This window comes from Lathyrus oleraceus, chromosome 3 (assembly GCF_024323335.1).
Source record: "Lathyrus oleraceus cultivar Zhongwan6 chromosome 3, CAAS_Psat_ZW6_1.0, whole genome shotgun sequence".
NCBI classification, from domain to species: domain Eukaryota; kingdom Viridiplantae; phylum Streptophyta; class Magnoliopsida; order Fabales; family Fabaceae; genus Lathyrus; species Lathyrus oleraceus.
Genome location: NC_066581.1, coordinates 58,399,033 through 58,417,173, shown reverse-complemented (window position 1 = coordinate 58,417,173; position 18,141 = coordinate 58,399,033). Strand labels below are relative to the sequence as shown.

Below are 18,141 nucleotides of genomic sequence, written 5' to 3'. Positions count from 1 at the left end.
ACAAATAAATACTAGTATTTTTTTTTCTTTAAAAATATAATGATAAAGAGTAAATTATAATTTGCAAGTCATTTTCCTCCCAATTTAAGGAGTGAATTCCCTCCTTCAAACTTTTAAAATAAACTACAGATTTTATTTAAACTCCCTCTCCTTCATTTCATTTCCCACACTATAAACACCAGTAACAAATTCTATTACAGATTTGTGCTGCGCGACACTAAATCTATCATTATGCATATCTTGCCTTTAGAATGCAAAGCAAAAATACAAAAAGAGTGCATTTAAGACAGCAAGCAACCAGAAACGAACGCAAATTTCTTGATATTCATCCCGTACATAGAAAGGAAGAAGCTTAGTCCAGTAACTGGAAGCAATATCATCTACTTACTGCTATAAGCATGACACACTGGCACTAGTTAATTGAAACTTCTACTCTTGGCCAAGGGCAAGATCATGCCAAACTTCCCCGTTAACTTGCTGCACCTCCTGATCTGATCAACAGCAAAGCACATGGTGTTAGAAACTCAACAAGAAAGCCAGAAACAATCCTCCAACTGATACCAACTTAGACGAGTACATTCAGCCACTTTCTTTTTCTTAAATTATTACTGGTATATGTCAGTGTCAATAACATGTCTAGTGTCCGTGTTTGTACGTTCAAACACACATATTCACTTTACACAACCATATTTTCATTGAAGCAATTCCACTAAATTGCAACTTCACAAGTAGTATTATTAAGTTTTAATCAGCTGTGAAGTTAGTTATCCATCCAACAACCAATCAATGAATGATTAATAAAACAACGTTCAAATAAACTAAGCTCGAAAAAGATATTCTCCACAAAACCAAATTGATTGTGCAAGTGAGTTGAGACACATACTTGAATCCTCAGTATCATCGGTTCGAACAACCAAAGTTGGAGGCAGTGGAAGATCTGTAAAAACAGCAAATCAGATTCATATTTCCTAATGAATATCAAGTCAAAAGAACATATGTGACCAATTTTGATCCTAAAAACTTACATTCTCTTCCTACTCTAATGAACCCCTCATAACAAGAACTCAAAATCAACAATTTGATAGTGTATGCCTCTTAAACTCAAAGAACAAAAGATTCTCAATATATAATTCAACTTCTTATTTTGTTTATATTTTCAATATAAACAAAATGAAAAATAAAATAAAATCATTTTAACATATTCACCGCAACAATCGAGCCTTATCCCTATAACTGGGATAAGACGCGATTGTTATTTTGTTTATACTTGCAACAACAACACCCAAGTCTTATCTCATTAAGTGGGACCGACTACATGAATCAACTTCTATCGTAATATTCTATTTAAGATCCAAGACCATACTTATATCCAAATCGCTAATCTCGAGATCTTTCTTAAACAAAATCCACAAAAGATTCATCTTGAATATCCAACTACAGCTAAAACCTATCTACATAAATTAAATAAATTAAAACAAAACAAAAAAAAGGTAAAAGAAAAAAAATACCATCATCAGGGAGAGTGTCTCTCATCCAATCCTCATCAACAATATCAATTAGTACTCCCAAACTCAGATCTGCCATTTCTTAGCTTTGCCACCACACTGTATTTCCTATTCAGTATTAACATTTGACATAAACAATGCAATTCTAAAAAATAAATAAATCAAAATTCTGATTCTGATTTAAACATACACGCGAAAGGTTATTATGGATTTGTTAGTAGTTTGTTATATCTCATAGATTTATGGATTTATCGGAGAAAATGCTGAAATTAGGTTTCAAAAGAACTAACGGTTGAAAATAATAATTGCAGATAATGCTATGAGAGAGAGAGAGAGAGAGAGAGAGAGAGAGAGAGAGAGAGAGAGAAGGAGGGAACCTGACTGAGACTGAGAGGATCGGATCGATGCTACCTTGCCACTGTTGGATACTTTTATTTTTTCAAATAAATGGATAACTTCGTTTGAGAAAACATGAAACTGTGTATATTAGAAAAATATTTTTGAAACATTTTATTTTTTTGTTATAACTTTTTTATAAAAGAATTTTTTAAGCAATAAATGAAAATTTTATTACAATATTTTTTCATAATTTTAAAAAAAAATTAAAAATAAAAAATTATTCACAAAAATAATTTTTGTCCTTTAATATAATAATTCTTATATGTTAGATTTTGAACAATAAATATTTAATGTAAATTCATAAAACTTGTGGGTACAGCTGGATTCTAAGCATAACTTGAAGCTTAGTTTATTGGACTATCTGCTATAGCTGGACTTGTTAGCATAAATGGAGATGTTGATTCAGGAAATGACATCATCTCCAACTATATCTCAATAAGCTTGAAAAAAACATCCTCCAAAACTATCATAACCTAGAAAGGGAGATTCATCCATGTTGAAAAGAGTGGTCTTTGATCTTTGCATAAAGAGGCACTCTAGTAAGGAATTCATTATTTGTATTAGTGATGAGATGAGGTATAAACCTCTCAATGAGATCAGAAAGGACACAATTGTTGTGAATGGTGAAAAGAGATATACACAAATTGGTAATGAAGGTGGTGAGCATGATTAAGAAGATTCTGAGCATTGTTTTCCTCAAGATCTAGAGAGTTGATGACAATCTGTCATGCTTTGTATATTTTAAAATATTTTTACAATTAACAAGTTCTCACTTTGTTGATTTTAATAAATAATCCAAATAAGTGTGAAAAAGATCGAACTATGCATAAATCATTTTAACTAGACAAATTTCATAGTGTTTTACTGATGAATAAGCCAGGGAAGGAATGAAATAAAAAGAACAAATGAAAATTTTGAAAATACTAAAAGAATCATGTAAATTGCAACACATCTATAAGTGACAGTGATGTGATTCACTGTCAAAAGATCAAAGCGGCATGTTTAAGACACAACGGCCCTATTTCAACTCTCAACTGAGACATGACAACTTTTTAAATGTAAAATGTGACATTGCATGGAAATCGCGTGATGCGATTGCGTTGATTTAGAATTTTAATTAAAACTAACAAATCATGTTTCTTTATTAGTGGTCTAATTTTATATTGTTTAGGGTGTTTTTATGAGTTATAAGAAGATGGAGAAGATGAATAAGAATAAGAGTTCATTCTTCTTCATTGTAAGTCTTAATAAAAAAATTTAATAGTAAAAATCATGAATTTCTTAGAGGTGAGTGGATATTGCATTTATATTAGGTTCTCTTTAGATGATTCTAGTTTAAACACGTGATTCTATGTAATTTTCTATGACAAACTCTCTGATATTAATTATATAGTTATATTTATGTTTAGTGTTTACTAACGTCTATAGGATTTGGAGAATTCATCTAGAGGGAAATGAGACTCTCCAGTAATTTGTCTATTTAATTGGTAGAAGTATGAGATTGTAATGATCGTTCGGGTTATGTCAGGATTTATCCTCACCATTAGTATAATTTTATGCGGTATAATACTTTCTCTTATACATTGGAGACTCTTATTACTTGTTAAATTTCTTTGACGAAGCGGGTATCCTTGCAATTAGAAACTCTTGGTACCTGGGAGATTGTAGGTGTAATTTTATGTTTTGTAAAACTAACTTTTTATTTTTGTGGCATAAAACATTCATCTTAGCCATTGGAGACTTCCAATACATGGGAGATTACTTTGATGAAGCAGATTGCTTTGTGATTAGAGACTCCCAACACCTGGGAAGTTGCAATGACGTTATTTTGTAAATGGTCATAATAAATTAGGATTATTATAGGACTAGTCATAGGAATTCCCACATATAAGAGTAGATGATTCGAAAGGGCAAACTATTCGATTTTAATCATATTTGTCGATCGTTATTATCATTTAGTTTACTATTAACACATAACAATCAATTGCGCTCAACAAACCTCCCGTTCTGTTACCCACACATGACATGTCATCACAAGTGAATTCACATTGTTCTTGTGCGAGGATATACACAATTCTTGTGGATAGATAGTAAAATTCACCACATTATGACTTTTGTTGGCACAATTACTATGACCATAATTTTTCATCCAACAAAATGATGTCAGGGATTGTTGATAACTTCAACAAGACAATAATAAACAATTGCACGTGAGTTTTTAGCGCAATTTAATTTTTTATTTTGTTTAAAATATGCTAATGAAGGTATCCACTTGTTTAGTTTATGCAGAGTGTAGGTTTAGAAGATTTGCAATTTGATTCAAAATAGAAAAAAACCATAAGAGCAACCCGACAAGCTACTCAAGTAGTTAAACAAGAAAAAGAAAAGATGGTTGAACCAAATAATCATACTCTTGGAGATTTTGGATGCCATATCGAAGAGGAAGAAGTAAATTATGGATTTCAACTAGAGACTCCAACTCTGGTAGCTAAACAAAAAGAAAAAATTGTTGAACCAGATAACCGCATGCATTCTGGAAGATTTTTGATATCATTCTGATGACGAAGAAGTAAACTATGGGTTCCAATCGAAGATTCCATGTAACTTCGAGATAAATAAAGAAAATGTTGTTTCAAGTTTAAGAGATATTTCATTTGATGAAAGTGCTTTAATTGAAGCATACAAACACTTACTGAAATTCAAAGAGGTTTTTAGAAAGATTTTATTTTGTGAACAACTTTGTAGACCGGATGACTGACATAACCGGCTTTGAGCAATGAGATACCGAATCTCTATATAATATATGGAAAAATATATCATCTGCTGCAGGTGCTTTGAGTCCAGTTGTCTGGACTTGAATTAGTTAAGGTCCAATATAACTTTGGTAATTCATACCCAAAAAAGAGTGTACAAATAATGAACCAAGCTTGGTAATTTAATGTCTACCATAGTCACAAATCCATTCAGTGGTATACAAGTGTGTAACATCCTAATCACCTAAGAGACCAAGTGATAATCATACAAATGCTGCTCTGGTAAAAATTGGAACACAGCAGCTGTTTGAACTCATAATGATGCAGTGTCACTGCCAGGCCTCAGATTTATCATACACTTCTGAACCAAAACTTATTGAACATTGATAAAGTTTGGTTGTCTAAACTCAACACTCTCTAATATTCCTTCCATCTAAATGATTGTAAATGAAAGAATTACAATATACAAACATAAAGAGAATAGGCTTATAACAGAACTTTCTCTACCTCCAAAGACACTGTCAATATCAATAAAAGAACCATGATTTGTAAATGAAAGAATACAAATATATGATAGGATTATCTAAATACATTTCTGTCAAAATTTAACCCCTTTGCTTGTCTCACATGCTCATTAACCATCAATTTCTTCAACCTTTCAGCCTCTTCCAACTTCTCACCAATGACATACAAATCAGCAATAAGGTTATAAAGCCCTCTATCATTTTCTGGATTTGCCATCCTCAGGACCTGCTCAATCACCCTCTCAGAAATCTCAAATTGCTTGTGCTCCTTACAAGCTGACAAGAAAGAACCCAAGACAACAACATTTGGTTCCACTCTCATTGTTTTTATAATCTCATAAGCTTCCTCTAGTTTCCCACTTTTCCCAATCAAATAAACCAAACATGCATAATGTTGAACTCTTGGTTCCAGACCACATTCTTCAATCATCTTGAAATATCTTCTTCCCTCCTCAAGAAACCCCCCATGAGCACAAGCAGTGAGCACCCCAGTGAAAGTCAGCTCATTGGGTTTTATTCCAACCATTTGCATCTTCTCAAACACAACCAATGCTTCTTTATTAAACCCACATCGCACAGCTCCACAAATCATCACTGTCCAAGACATGACATCTCTTTCATCCATCAACTCAAAAACCATTGCAGCATTTCTCAAAACTCCACCTTTAGCATACATGTTAACCAAAGCAGCACCTATCTCAACATTCAACTCCCACCCATTTCTCACTATAAAACCATGAACTGATTTTCCACCTAACAATCCACGAGACCCCATGTGAGCTAAACCCGATAAAACCGCACCACAAGTCACCTGATCCGGCTTGGTTCCTTCAAAAAACAACATCCGTCTAAAAAGATACAAACTTTGCATATAACTCCCAACATTAGTATAACCCGAAATCACAGAAGACCATGAAACACCATCTCTCTGCGGCATTTCTTCAAACAACTCGCGTGCTTTATTCATATCCCCTGATCTCGAATACCCCAAAATCATAGTGTTCCACGTGACAGCATTCTTCTGTGGCATTTCGTCAAACAGTACACATGCATCAATGAAAGAGAGAAGAACATAACCATTTAAAAGACAATTCGCCACGTGAATCTGAGATATGAAACCGAGTTTGATGATATGTGTATGAAGGTGATGAATGATGGGCAAGTTATGTAAATTGGTGGAAGATTTTAAGGCGAAGAGAATGCAGAAAGAGTCAAAAGGAACACCATTTCTATGCATTTTGGAATAGAGATGAATAGCTTTTGTTGGTGATGATGAAGAGGCTTTTTTAATAGATAAAGCCCATGAACTCCATCTTCTAACAAAAGATAACACTTGTAGATGTTTCATTTCATATCATATATATCATAGATTTTGGAATTAAACTTGGATTCAAAATGTAAATGGGTTTTAATGCGATGATAATACTAGAAGAAATTCAAAAGAGAGACAAAAGAAGTACTTAGTATCTAGTTATTTGTATGTGTGGGGATGATGTGAAGAACGTAAACTAGTTTGTATTCACATCGTGGCCTTTGGTCATTTTCTCAATCTTTGGACCAATTTGACATTTTTTTGGTTTAAAAATTGCTAAGTTGGTAGGAAAGATGTTATTAACTTGACGAATCTGTATGAACGAAAACACGGGGGAGGAATTGATATTAAAATGCAATGGTATGGTGACCATTACAAGTTAGAACAACAATCAATGCCAAAAGAAAAAAAGAAAAATGTAAATTATAAATAATACTCCTTCCTCTTTCTGTTCCATTATATTTACAAAAATTATTTATTTTAAAATACATAACACTTTTAATTTTTAATATAATTTTAACTTTTATCTCTTAATTATACACTTTATATTTATTATTATTTCACTTTATATTAATTTATATTACTAATAATTAGAATACATCAATATACTTTAATTAGAATATATATAAAACACACGAGCCATGTAGGAGTTTAATAAAATCACATTGAAATTATGTATTAGTTGTCATTTCATGATTAAAATCCTGCAAATTCTTTATAAAAAAAATGAGGACATCATTATTGAAAATTAATTTAATTTTGTAAGTTTTTATGACGTTTTAAATGAAGTGGGGATGGAGGCAGATTGCTGTAAAGCAAACGCTCTTTCTTTCTTTATGAAATAATCAAAGATTTAGATAGATAAAATCAGATAATTAAACTCAAGCAGTTAATACATTTTACTTATACTCCGACTAAGCTCGCAGAAACAAAAAAGTTTGAAATAGGATAAAACCAAAAGCATGATGTTTTATACTAACACTAAGAAAGACACAAATATTAGCATAAATAAACTAGTAGGAATTACAATTTTGCATTCATTTAAAGGTATTACTGTCTATCTGTCTCTAAACAGCTAAGATTGAAAAGAAATTACATAGCATTGTTAAGTAGATTACACGATCATACACGTATACAACCCCCTCCCTCCCTTTCTTTCTTCCCGAAAAAGAATACAAAACCATGACTTTAACTGTTCTTATAGAACACTACTAATTCTATATCAAGACTTAAACACACAGGGACTGAAAAACGAGACGCCAGAGGAGATTCCGCTAAAACATGAGATGCAGATAAATATCAGTTCTGTTAGAATTCTGGGATGCATCTTTGAATTTTCCTGACCCTAATAGGCCCCAACAGCAATGACCTCAGCTCACATCATTGGACAAAGAAGTGCCCAAAAATAAATTGATGAGGGGATTAAAAAGAGCCGCCTAGCCTGTTTGGGCAATCCGACGCCCGATGCCCAGATTCCCCACAACTAAAACAGGCACCTCCAAAGCTTCTACAATGCACATTCAAATGTAATATCAGTTAAACATGAACTTGATGATATCAAGCAGATAAGGCTCATTATGTAACTTGAATAGGTAGAAAATTAACAGATAACTAAAAGTAATCATTATTATTATTTATTATAACCTGTTAGGTGATGATGGAGACCGGCTTGATTGTCTGCCTCCAATTAGCCAATCATCCCGGCTGCTTCTTTCGGAATTGGACCAACTGTTGCCAGATTTAAAACTACTTCGGCCACCCCTCCTTGAATCACCAAAGTCATCTCTGCCACCCCTCCTTCTTGAGTCACCAAAGTCATCTCTGCCACCCCTCCTTGAATCACCAAAGTCATCATTAGAGCCACGGCCTCCATCCCGTCCCCTTGAGGATCTGAAACCTCTACCATCCCTTGAACCTCTTCGGTTACTTCGTTCTCTATCGGAAAACTTCCCATAGAAATCACTTGGAGGTCCATCATCTTGCAAAGGAGGTAACTGCCGATACAAAGTAACATGCATAACGCATTTTAATATAATCAGTAATACAATGAATCGATGCCAAATTATGACATTTTGGTTGGGAATAAAACAGTTATGACACATGAAATCCATAAAGATTTACAAAATAAAATATTAGCAAATGTTGTAAATTGTAATTCACCTTAGCGACTTTGGAAATAGTGTTTCCAGATGGTATGTCCTTCTCAAGTAACGCTTTAGCAATGTCGTCTGGAAGATCAAAAACAGCTCCTTGAACCTGATAATAGGCATTGGCAATGTAAAACTGTCAAACAATTTGTGAACAGTGTAGGTGGATTCCCAAAAGCACTTAAGTTCCAAGAAAGACGTGCACAGAAACGAATTTTACTCAGATACAAACCATTTCATCTGCAATTAAATGTATTTTTCCAACTTCATCGGCAGCTTTGGAATATACATCAGCAAGAAACCCTGTGACTGATCTTGCTGAAAAATATCTTTGGGAATTTTCTGAATCTCGAGTTAATTGCAATGTAACCCATCCCTGCAATACCATACATTTTTAATTAGGTTTACAACCGCACACACGGGTTAACTAAAAGAAAGAAAATTTAGAAAAAAACAAAACGGACACACATGAAAGAAGAAAAAAAAACAGTGGATAATAGGAGAGACGAAGAGAAACTAAAGAAAGGAGACATGTTTCCTGCGAGAGAGTAGCGCATGAGGAGGCTGTCGGAAAATGGCCTTTAGTGGTTCTGTGCAGTTGCCATAAACAAATGGGGGAAGATAGGGCATCATCCGATCAAATGTTTGAAATATTAGAATTTCAATTAGGGCCTATATGTCATAAAGGTAACTCTCCTCCTTTTCAAACTTATATTCTCTCTCATCTATCCCAAGTGACTTTTTTGAGAAGCTATTCAAAATAGCTACCCTTCTTAATCATGTTTTAGAATCTATCTTTTCAAAAGTTGTATTAAACAAATGAAAACATTTAAAAAGTCTTTTTTTTAAAGTGATTCTTCTAATTTAATTAAAACTGAGGATACAGATAGAAAAAAATTTAAACTGGATAACTTTAATTAGAAATGCAAGCTTCCAATACCTGTTCATGGGTGATAAGAGACCGGGAAGACGGAGGTTTGGAGAATCCACTCAGCTGTGCCAGTGCAGCTGCAAGGGCATCTGTTCCTTTTTCTTCAATCAGTTTCTGTGCAGTTGGGGTGAAAAATGCAATAGACTCGGGATGGACTCCATTAAGTGTGACAACAACTTGCTCGGCAGATGCCTCCAAAACATCCTCCATAGACGGTACGTTAACAAATTCAAATTTGCATCCTACATCGCGCTCAAGGGATCGAACTGTTCTTCTCTGGTTACCTGTGTACATCAGAATGGCAGAACCTAGCTTTCCTGCACGGCCAGTACGACCAGAGCGATGTACAAAAGTCTCGGGATCATTGGGAAGTTCATAATGGATAATCTGAAGGAAACATACAAGACCAATAAGTTCATCCCAGATTTCATTTCCATTTCAATACTTGACCAAGCATAAATAAGACTCTTACGAATGAAATATAAATCTTAAATAACACTATCAAGAGATTGAGATAAAACAATTAACAATGACCTTAAAATTCACATATATTTATGTGCACACTTCACAATTTATTGAAATATAAAATCCAAACTTTCATGTCAGATGAGACGGTGTACACCAAAAATAAATTGAAGAAAATGTTGAATTGCGTAGAAAACATCTGCTCAACAAAACAGGCAACCTCAATTCTACTACGACAAGCAAACCAAACTCTCAAAAGCCAACAAATCATACTTCAAGAGTAGGCAATAAAGTCCCAACTCAATTGAGTGTAAGGTGTACATAGATTGGATAAGCCCACAAAACCCGATTAAACACAAAAAAAATCCAAAAAAGTGGTTAGAGTCGGGTAATTGGGTGGATATGGGTTTAAAAACTTTATAAAAAAACCATTAAAAAATCAGGTTTCGGGTAAAACCGAACCCAAACCCAAATCCAAAAAACCCATAGACCCACTAATCAAACATTTATTATTATAATTTTAATAATTTTATGAATACTAACTTAATTGTTGCAATTTTAGTCTCTTAACATTTATTATTTTAGTGAACCGTGACTTTAACTAATTTTGAATCTATCACTCTAGTTATTTTGATGCTAATATAATTTTATGTCATGCAACTTTAATTTGTTGCTAGTATTTTATGATAATTTTTATTAGTTTATGATATCATTTATTATTTTAGATGTTAAAAAATAGTAAAAATAGATTATCTATTTTTTTTAAAAAGATAAAAATGTTAGTAATTTTTATGAAAAAAATATGATGACTCATCATTAAGTCATTTAATATTAATAAAACAGAAAAATTATTTGGGCATTCCACTACCCAGCCCAACCCAACTCGAAATTAGTGGATTTGTCCGAACCGGCTCATTGGTGTAAAGGGTGGTTATTTTACCTCACCCAAACCGGAGTGTCCTATATGGATTGGGTATTGAATTTGGCCAAACCCAATCCTAATCAGCCCACGTGATAACCAAAATAATTCAAACTATTAAACCCTATTCCAAAAAATTGGAAGTTAGATCTGGAATCCCCAACTAATAAACCCCACTCTCCAAACTAAAATAACTCAAGTGGTTCACTCTATTAACTCAGCCCTGGTATAAAACTGAATGGACAGATGCATATAGAACTAACACCAGGAATGGAGTGGTAGATTGTGGAATATCAAGTTAAAGCAACTGAATGTACTAAATCAACATTGAGAATATCAAGTTAAAGCAACCTATGAACGTACCAAATCAACATTGGGAATATCAAGTCCGCGAGATGCCACATCAGTGGCAACAAGCACTGTAAACTTTCCTTGTCTGAAACCATTCAATGTTCTCTCTCTCTGATGCTGAGATATATCGCCATGCAGTGCTTCAGAAGGGATATTATTTGTCAATGCCAATGATACTTCATCGGCATCTCTTTTTGTCTGTGTAAAAACTATAGTCTTCCCGCCCTTTGCGTAAACCTAAAAGACATAGTAACATAACATTAAATAAAATTAGTGAGATCAGTACCTTGAAGCAAATGGAACGTAATAAAAAATAATAGCTTGAAACACATTTATAAAACTAATTGATTTAATATATTCACGGTTTCCAACAGCTACGTGAGTTGTAGAAGAATACACGCCCATAAGCTTGTATGTAGGAAGAAATGGCTATGTGTGTGTGTAAAATACAAAAGTTAAGAGAGCTTGATGGTTACTTAAGAATGCATTATATAATTTTAAAATAAACACAAGATGACAATGAAAGATTTAACTAGTGTTACAAAAATAAATTATATCAGCTATGTAAATAAATATACTTCAACAGTAACATTGAATCTTAATTGGTATAATTTTAATTGTTACGGAATATTAAAATTTTTGGTCACGAGAACTAGTAAAAACAATAATGCAATATTACTCAATATAATGACTATACAGAACCCACAAAATACAGATGTGGAGGTTAAGAACATCAAACTATGAAAAAATTAACTAGCAACTTACTGTAATAAGATCAGAAAGAATTGTTCTCTTAGAAGTGGTAGTGGCTGATATAGCATAAAGTTTTATCCCTTCGGCAAGCTTTTCTTCTTCATCACCAACCTTTTCAAAAGAAAAAGGAAAGCATCATGATTATAATTGATTGCTTCTGGTTAAAAATGCATCATAATTATGATTCAATTTTTATTCTAAAACACCATAAATGTAATGCACAATTATGGCACAAATAGTTTGATGATAGGGTCGTGAAATCTACAAGTAATTAAGGCTACGGTAGACAAAAAAAAAAGGGAGATGCATCTAACAACAAACAGCTATCAATTTGCTATATTCTATGTATATTTGGAGAATAGAAGGCTGAACCCTGAAGTAAGAACAACATACCAAATCAATTGTCAACGGATTGTCCAGATATTTCCTGGCCAATTTCTTCACCCAACTAGGCATGGTTGCAGAAAAAAGCATGCTCTGTCTCTTAGCTGGAAGCTTTTCCAAAATGACTTCCACGGCCTCCTCAAACCCAACAGCAAGCATTTGATCAGCTTCATCGAGTACCAAATACTCAACTTCACTCAAATTAAGTGTGTTCCCATTGATGAGGTCAATCAGCCTACCGGGCGTTCCAACAACCACATCAACACCACGTGAAAGTGCACCCTGCTGACTAACATAAGAAACACCTCCATATATACAAACTGTTTTGAGATGAGGTGCAGATTCTTTTATCTCCTTCTCCACTTGCTTTGCTAACTCCCTGGTAGGTGCAAGTACCAAAGCTCTAGGAAGACGCCTAACAACAAAGAAACAAACATATACATATGAAACATACATATAATCAGAACTAGTAGAATAGTTTCCCTATTGCACATGACATAAAAAAAAATTGTTAGGCAATGGAATTATCAAAAGGAGTACAGGGGGGTACTTAACACCCTTACAAAAAGAGAAACGGGAATGTTACATCGGCTTTAAACAGTTAACAGGAGAATTATACCAATCATAAAAAACACAAGAATTAGCTAAACTAGATTCTAAAAACATAAAATAAATATTAATGAGGGTCGGTTTGTATTGACTTATTTGAATTTATCTACTATCTACTCACATAAGCACTTGTAAGAATGTTAGGGATAGCTTATGAGATATTTATAAGTTGTTTTCAGCTTATTTTCATAAACTTAGTAGAATAACTTATGAAAACAAACCACTAATAACTTATATAAAAATGATTTTACTTTAGTTTATCTATCTTTCTAGAAATAACTTATACTATTAAGTACTTGTATGAGAGGTGTTTATCAAAACCAAACCTTGTATCCCGTAGCTATTGCATATGATATGGAGTCATAATGAATGAATGAGGATTACCTGCTACTGTAACGAGCCGAATGATCGCCATCTTCGAGACCATTAATAATAGGAATTCCAAAAGCCAGTGTTTTCCCTGTTCCAGTCTTTGCACGAGCAATGATATCTCTACCTTGTAGTGCAGGCACTAACACCGCTCTCTGATTACACAACAAACAAAAAATCAGTAACTATTTACGAAACTAATATTAGGCAAATTAGCATACTAGGTTTCAGTGACGCACCTGAATAGGAAAAAGTTGCGTAATCCCACGCTCACGGAGCGAATCAACAAGTTGCGAAGGCAAATCAAGTTTGGAAATGTCGAGTTCATCAGCGTTAAGAGAAGCAGTTCGGGAAGGGAAATCGTCATCTTCTTCGCCGTCGAAACCAGAGCCTAATCCTTGGAATGCTTCGTCGCTGAGGAGTGAGGAAGAGGAAGAATTAGGAGTAGCGACGGCGGAAGGAAGAAACCTATCGGAGGAATTGAAATTGGCGAGACGGTTATGTCTAAGGAGGAGGTTGTTACCGACGTGGCGGGAGTTTTTAGCGTCGAAGGAGTGGAGTTTAACGGTGGAGGAGGAAGTGGAAATGGAAGTTAATTTATGCTTTTTATAGAGTTCAAGAGAGGGGAGTTTGCATGTGGAAGAAGCGCCAATTACGGTTATGGAAGCCATTTTTTGTTACTTCTTCTTTCACAAGAAGAAGAATGAAGAAAAAAAGATAAAGATAAGGGGAAAGGAGACAAGACAAATGAATGTATGGCCTTTTAAACCTCCAACTCGCCCTATAGCGTTGTTATGGATGAAACCATGATAATTTAGATATTTTGGATCGGGTCGGGTTTAATATACCCGGATTATTACGATGCTGGATCTTTCAGATTGTGAGCTTATTTTGTAGATAAAGTGAATTCATACTAGATCGGGAAAGTTTATAAGGAGCAATAGTTTGGTGAGAGTTACTTTCTACGGTTATATTTGCTTCACTTATTCGGCTCTCAATTTTATGAAAGTCGTCTTTCACATTAACTAGGTCTACAAAAGTACAAAAGCACAACACAACTATTGTTTTAAAACCTAGATAGAATTGGTCGGTTGAATCGGTTGGATCGAAAATTGAAGGGATCATTGATTTGATTTAATTGTTGGGTCGGTTAAACTATTTAACCCGTGATAATTGGGCTAAAACGGATATAAAACGACGAACTGACGATTTTAAAAATTGAAGGATAACCTGAGTACTTCTTCATTGTATTTATTCTTTTTCATGTAACATTTCATAGACTTTGTGTCTTGGTGTAATCATAATATTTAGATAATAAAACATTTGTACCTGAATCGGTAGCGCGTTATATAATTCTGAGTGTTGTATTTGTCTTCACTATATTGTTGTTGTGATGCATTTCTGATTGTTGGCAAGTTGTTGCATCATTAAGGTTTGAGTGTGATTTCTGCAATGTAAAGTTTGTTTGCTTTAGGGGCGATATCGGCAGGCTTCGCCTCGGTATTTTGCAGCTGTTTTGGATGTGAGAACCTCTATGACTTGCTTTCAGGAGGAAAAGAGGTGCCTTGTCATGTCGAAGTACTTTGAAGTGCCTTTGGACTTGCTTGATGATGACCTCTTGTAACTTGCGGTTTAGCGCATTAGACGTCGCTTGCCACCACTTTTAGTTGTTGTGTTTGTTCGCTGCAATGAGTGTCTGCTAATTTAGTGCGTATTTGTATTTTGTACTTAACAATCACTAAATAAATATGTGTTTATATGTTGTTGTTAGCAATCACTAGATCGGTGTGTATTTGTATGATGTAGTTAGAAATCACTGAATTAGTGTGTATTCAACTTCCCCGAGGTAGGATCTGGACCCGGGAAGGTCAGGTCACATCTTTGTGTTGTGCTCCATATCAGAAAGGACCGTGTAGGATCATCTTCCCTTTCCCCATGGTATGACTCGGATCGAGGTTGACGTCTTTGGGATCCACCGTCTAATTCCCTTGGATTTGCTATATCCAATATTAATGTGCCAGCTACGCTGAGGAAAGTGTTCCTTGAACGTGAAGCCTAACTTAAAAGACTGACTCGCACCTTCTTGTAGGGAACACAAATATTCTTTGTAGTTTTAGCATTTAACAATTAGAGTATCAATTATCAAAATTGTGCAATAACTTTACAGAGTATCTAACTAATAAATGCATAGGTAAGGATATGGTGTCCTTTTTTCTATCATATTATCTTCTATTGATCGGAGCGTCAGTGTATTAGGCCTTATCTTCATCCGCCTAGAGGGGTGATGGTCCACTTTAGACGCCTTCGAGACTTCGTAGCCGACGAATACCACAGGATGGTCAACTTCGTTGTGGGCATAGCTTTAAGGGAACTGTTAAAACTCTGGAGCCACAAAATTTCTTTTTTGGGATATTCCAGCGTCGTGCATTCTGACCAACGGGCCAGCAACCCCTCAGTTTCTCTCTCATTTTGTTTTGGGTATTCTCCCTGGTCAAGGGAGGTGTGATTGAAGATCCGCTTACCAGAGTTGTGGAAGTTTGTCTTTTGGCATACAGACGGATTCTACTAGGGCTAAGAGTATGGTCAAACGATGATGGAATTCCTCGAGAGGCTCGTCTCCCCTGTTGGGTGTGAATATAAAAGTGTCTAAAGGGGGTGAATAGACCCTTAAAAAATCAATCTCTTTTTCAAAAATTGAGTATCCGAGATTTTTCAAAAGGGCGCGTAGAAGGTTTGAAGCGAAAATATGAAAATTATGCTTTTTGAAACTTGATCACGTTAACATTAAATTGATTCACAAACACCAAAGGTGAATATATGATGATACACAAGGTATTCAATTGATTCAGTTGTATAATTCACGAAATGTATTTATACAATGATTCAATGTTAATGAATTCTAACATCAAATCCAACGAAGTGTGTAATTCTAACATCGAATATTGAAATTTTCTCTCTCATTTTGTTTTTCCTCCACTTGAAAAATTTAGATTTATTGTGTGTGATTCAATGTTAATGATACACTTAACATATTCTTCCCCCCAACAGTCACAAATCCAACGGTAGCGTAACGAACACTTCACAAAATTCACTCTATCAATAAATCTAAATTTTTCGATGTTAGAATTAACATTGAATCACACACTTCGTTGGATTCCAATCAGGTGTATTATGGTTATTCGAAGTGGATTCGTTACGTTACACAAGGTATTCAATATTCGAATCACACACAATAAATCTAAATTTTTCAAGTTTTTCAAAATAGTTTTAGATTTTACTTTACATATGACTTGAATTGATATCACCTATGGTTCTTGTTTCACTAACTTAGGCGACTAGCTAGACCGTTTAGGAGGGAAGGTTATGGAGTGATGTATTACGATAACGTCAAGGCTGAAGGTTGCTAGCGTTTTGTCAAATGTTGATTACATCGCTACTACTACGTAATATTATGTACAACCAATATAAGTGTCAGTCTCGTTGGACTTACGAGGTCCTTTTATTATGCTTTCTTTTAGTTTTCTTCATGTAATTTTATTTTAAGTTTTATATATGTGGCAAAGCCACTAGTCTTAACGGTGTCAGGCTCTATGTAAAATATATTAGAAGCATGTATATGTGAAGTAGTATGTTTTAATTAATTCAGTCTTATTATTTAAAAATTTCAAATTTTTTGTATTTTTTTATAAAAATTTCTAAATTTTAATTAGAATTTCATTAATGGGACATAGACGGTCTCATTTAATGGTATCAGAGCTGGTCGATTCAGCTCGGATCGTAAGTGTCTAGAGTTATACTGACTGTATCAAGTTGGATTCCAAACTAGATGATAACTTTTCTTTTGTGTGTTGAGTCTTCCTCTTGAGATCCTTCTAATATACTGATCTAGGAAGCATCTTTAACACACTTAACATATTCTTACCCCCAACAGTCACAAATCCAACGGTAACGTAACGAACACTTCACAAAATTCACTCTATAAATACTACACAACCATTCGTTATTTTCATATCAGTTTCAAAGTACTTATCCATATCTTTCAAATGGATAAATGTTTTCTTATATTCATCATCTTCTTGTCATTATCTTGTTTCTTATTGGTATTATCAAGCATAAAGAATTAGGTAAATATTTTGTAGCAATAATGATAATTATAGTTTTATCATTACTAGTCTTAGCTTGGTTTATTAATAGAGGTTTTTAAATGAAACATGGTCATGGTTTTTGGAATCGTTGTTATTGAATAAATTGATATATTTTTGTTTATACATTAAATGTTGATTATGTTTGCCCGAATTCTAGATAGAATCATATCTAACGTTAAGCATTAATTCAACATTTTAAACATAACCATCCCTTGCATGTGAGAGAATTAACAAAATCCTTATCGATGAATCATTCATTGGGATATAAATATACATATTTGTTATGTTCTTTATGTATTGTGAATGATTGAACCTAATAACTTATCCTTTTCAGGAAGTTATGGTTTAGAATGTCAGAAACGTGAGGCGTGGTAGGAGTGTTGGTAGAGGCGCTAATAAAGGTATAGGTAGGAATGTGAGTGGTGAAGCTACTCCCGAAGGGGCAGATAATATCCCCACGGGATGAGAAGATCATTCCCAAACTGGAACTCGAGATGTTCGTGAACTTGCTGCAGATGTGTTAGTTCAAACACAACAAAATGCTCAAATCCTGCAAATCACTCAAGATCATCAAA

At 34.2% G+C, this 18,141-nt stretch overlaps 3 protein-coding genes across 6 annotated transcripts; all 3 read right to left on the bottom strand.

Annotated features, from left to right (window-relative positions):
• Positions 1–130: 130 nt before the first annotated feature.
• Positions 131–2,041, bottom strand: LOC127132515 (anaphase-promoting complex subunit 13). Of its 4 annotated transcripts, none has more exons than XM_051061472.1 (4): positions 1,883–2,041; positions 1,509–1,613; positions 884–937; positions 131–491 (listed from the first exon to the last, which is right to left on the bottom strand). In XM_051061472.1, exons 2-4 carry the CDS (start codon positions 1,582–1,584, stop codon positions 430–432), a joined length of 192 nt encoding a protein of 63 aa, XP_050917429.1. In that variant the 5' UTR covers positions 1,585–1,613; positions 1,883–2,041; the 3' UTR covers positions 131–429. The 4 variants fall into 4 exon arrangements, with proteins under 4 accessions (XP_050917429.1, XP_050917430.1, XP_050917432.1 ...); XM_051061473.1 differs by having other exon boundaries at positions 1,509–1,604; positions 1,883–2,014; XM_051061475.1 differs by lacking the exon at positions 1,883–2,041 and adding an exon at positions 1,696–1,849.
• Positions 2,042–5,182: 3,141 nt separating this feature from the next.
• Positions 5,183–6,877, bottom strand: LOC127132514 (pentatricopeptide repeat-containing protein At5g08305). Its single transcript, XM_051061471.1, has one exon. It carries the CDS (start codon positions 6,527–6,529, stop codon positions 5,237–5,239), a length of 1,293 nt encoding a protein of 430 aa, XP_050917428.1. The 5' UTR covers positions 6,530–6,877; the 3' UTR covers positions 5,183–5,236.
• A 605-nt stretch (positions 6,878–7,482) lies between these two features.
• On the bottom strand, positions 7,483–14,204 carry LOC127132513 (DEAD-box ATP-dependent RNA helicase 3, chloroplastic). Its single transcript, XM_051061470.1, has 10 exons — positions 13,661–14,204; positions 13,437–13,576; positions 12,453–12,858; positions 12,072–12,170; positions 11,319–11,543; positions 9,581–9,958; positions 8,873–9,016; positions 8,654–8,749; positions 8,138–8,487; positions 7,483–8,000 (listed from the first exon to the last, which is right to left on the bottom strand). Exons 1-10 carry the CDS (start codon positions 14,090–14,092, stop codon positions 7,916–7,918), a joined length of 2,355 nt encoding a protein of 784 aa, XP_050917427.1. The 5' UTR covers positions 14,093–14,204; the 3' UTR covers positions 7,483–7,915.
• Positions 14,205–18,141: the final 3,937 nt, after the last annotated feature.

Bases quoted from the DNA above. Each gene is read 5' to 3' on its own strand.
- LOC127132515 (XM_051061472.1), bottom strand. From the start codon at position 1,584: ATGGCAGATCTGAGTTTGGGAGTACTAATTGATATTGTTGATGAGGAT. The intron at 938-1,508 runs GTATTTTTTTTC...CTGTTTTTACAG, and splicing joins AGACACTCTCCCTGATGATG to ATCTTCCACTGCCTCCAACT. The intron at 492-883 runs GTATGTGTCTCA...GCTGTTGATCAG, and splicing joins CGATGATACTGAGGATTCAA to ATCAGGAGGTGCAGCAAGTT.
- LOC127132514 (XM_051061471.1), bottom strand. From the start codon at position 6,529: ATGAAACATCTACAAGTGTTATCTTTTGTTAGAAGATGGAGTTCATGG.
- LOC127132513 (XM_051061470.1), bottom strand. From the start codon at position 14,092: ATGGCTTCCATAACCGTAATTGGCGCTTCTTCCACATGCAAACTCCCC. The intron at 9,017-9,580 runs GTATTGGAAGCT...ATGGTATTGCAG, and splicing joins CTCTTATCACCCATGAACAG to GGATGGGTTACATTGCAATT. The intron at 8,488-8,653 runs GTGAATTACAAT...TTGTATCGGCAG, and splicing joins CTATTTCCAAAGTCGCTAAG to TTACCTCCTTTGCAAGATGA.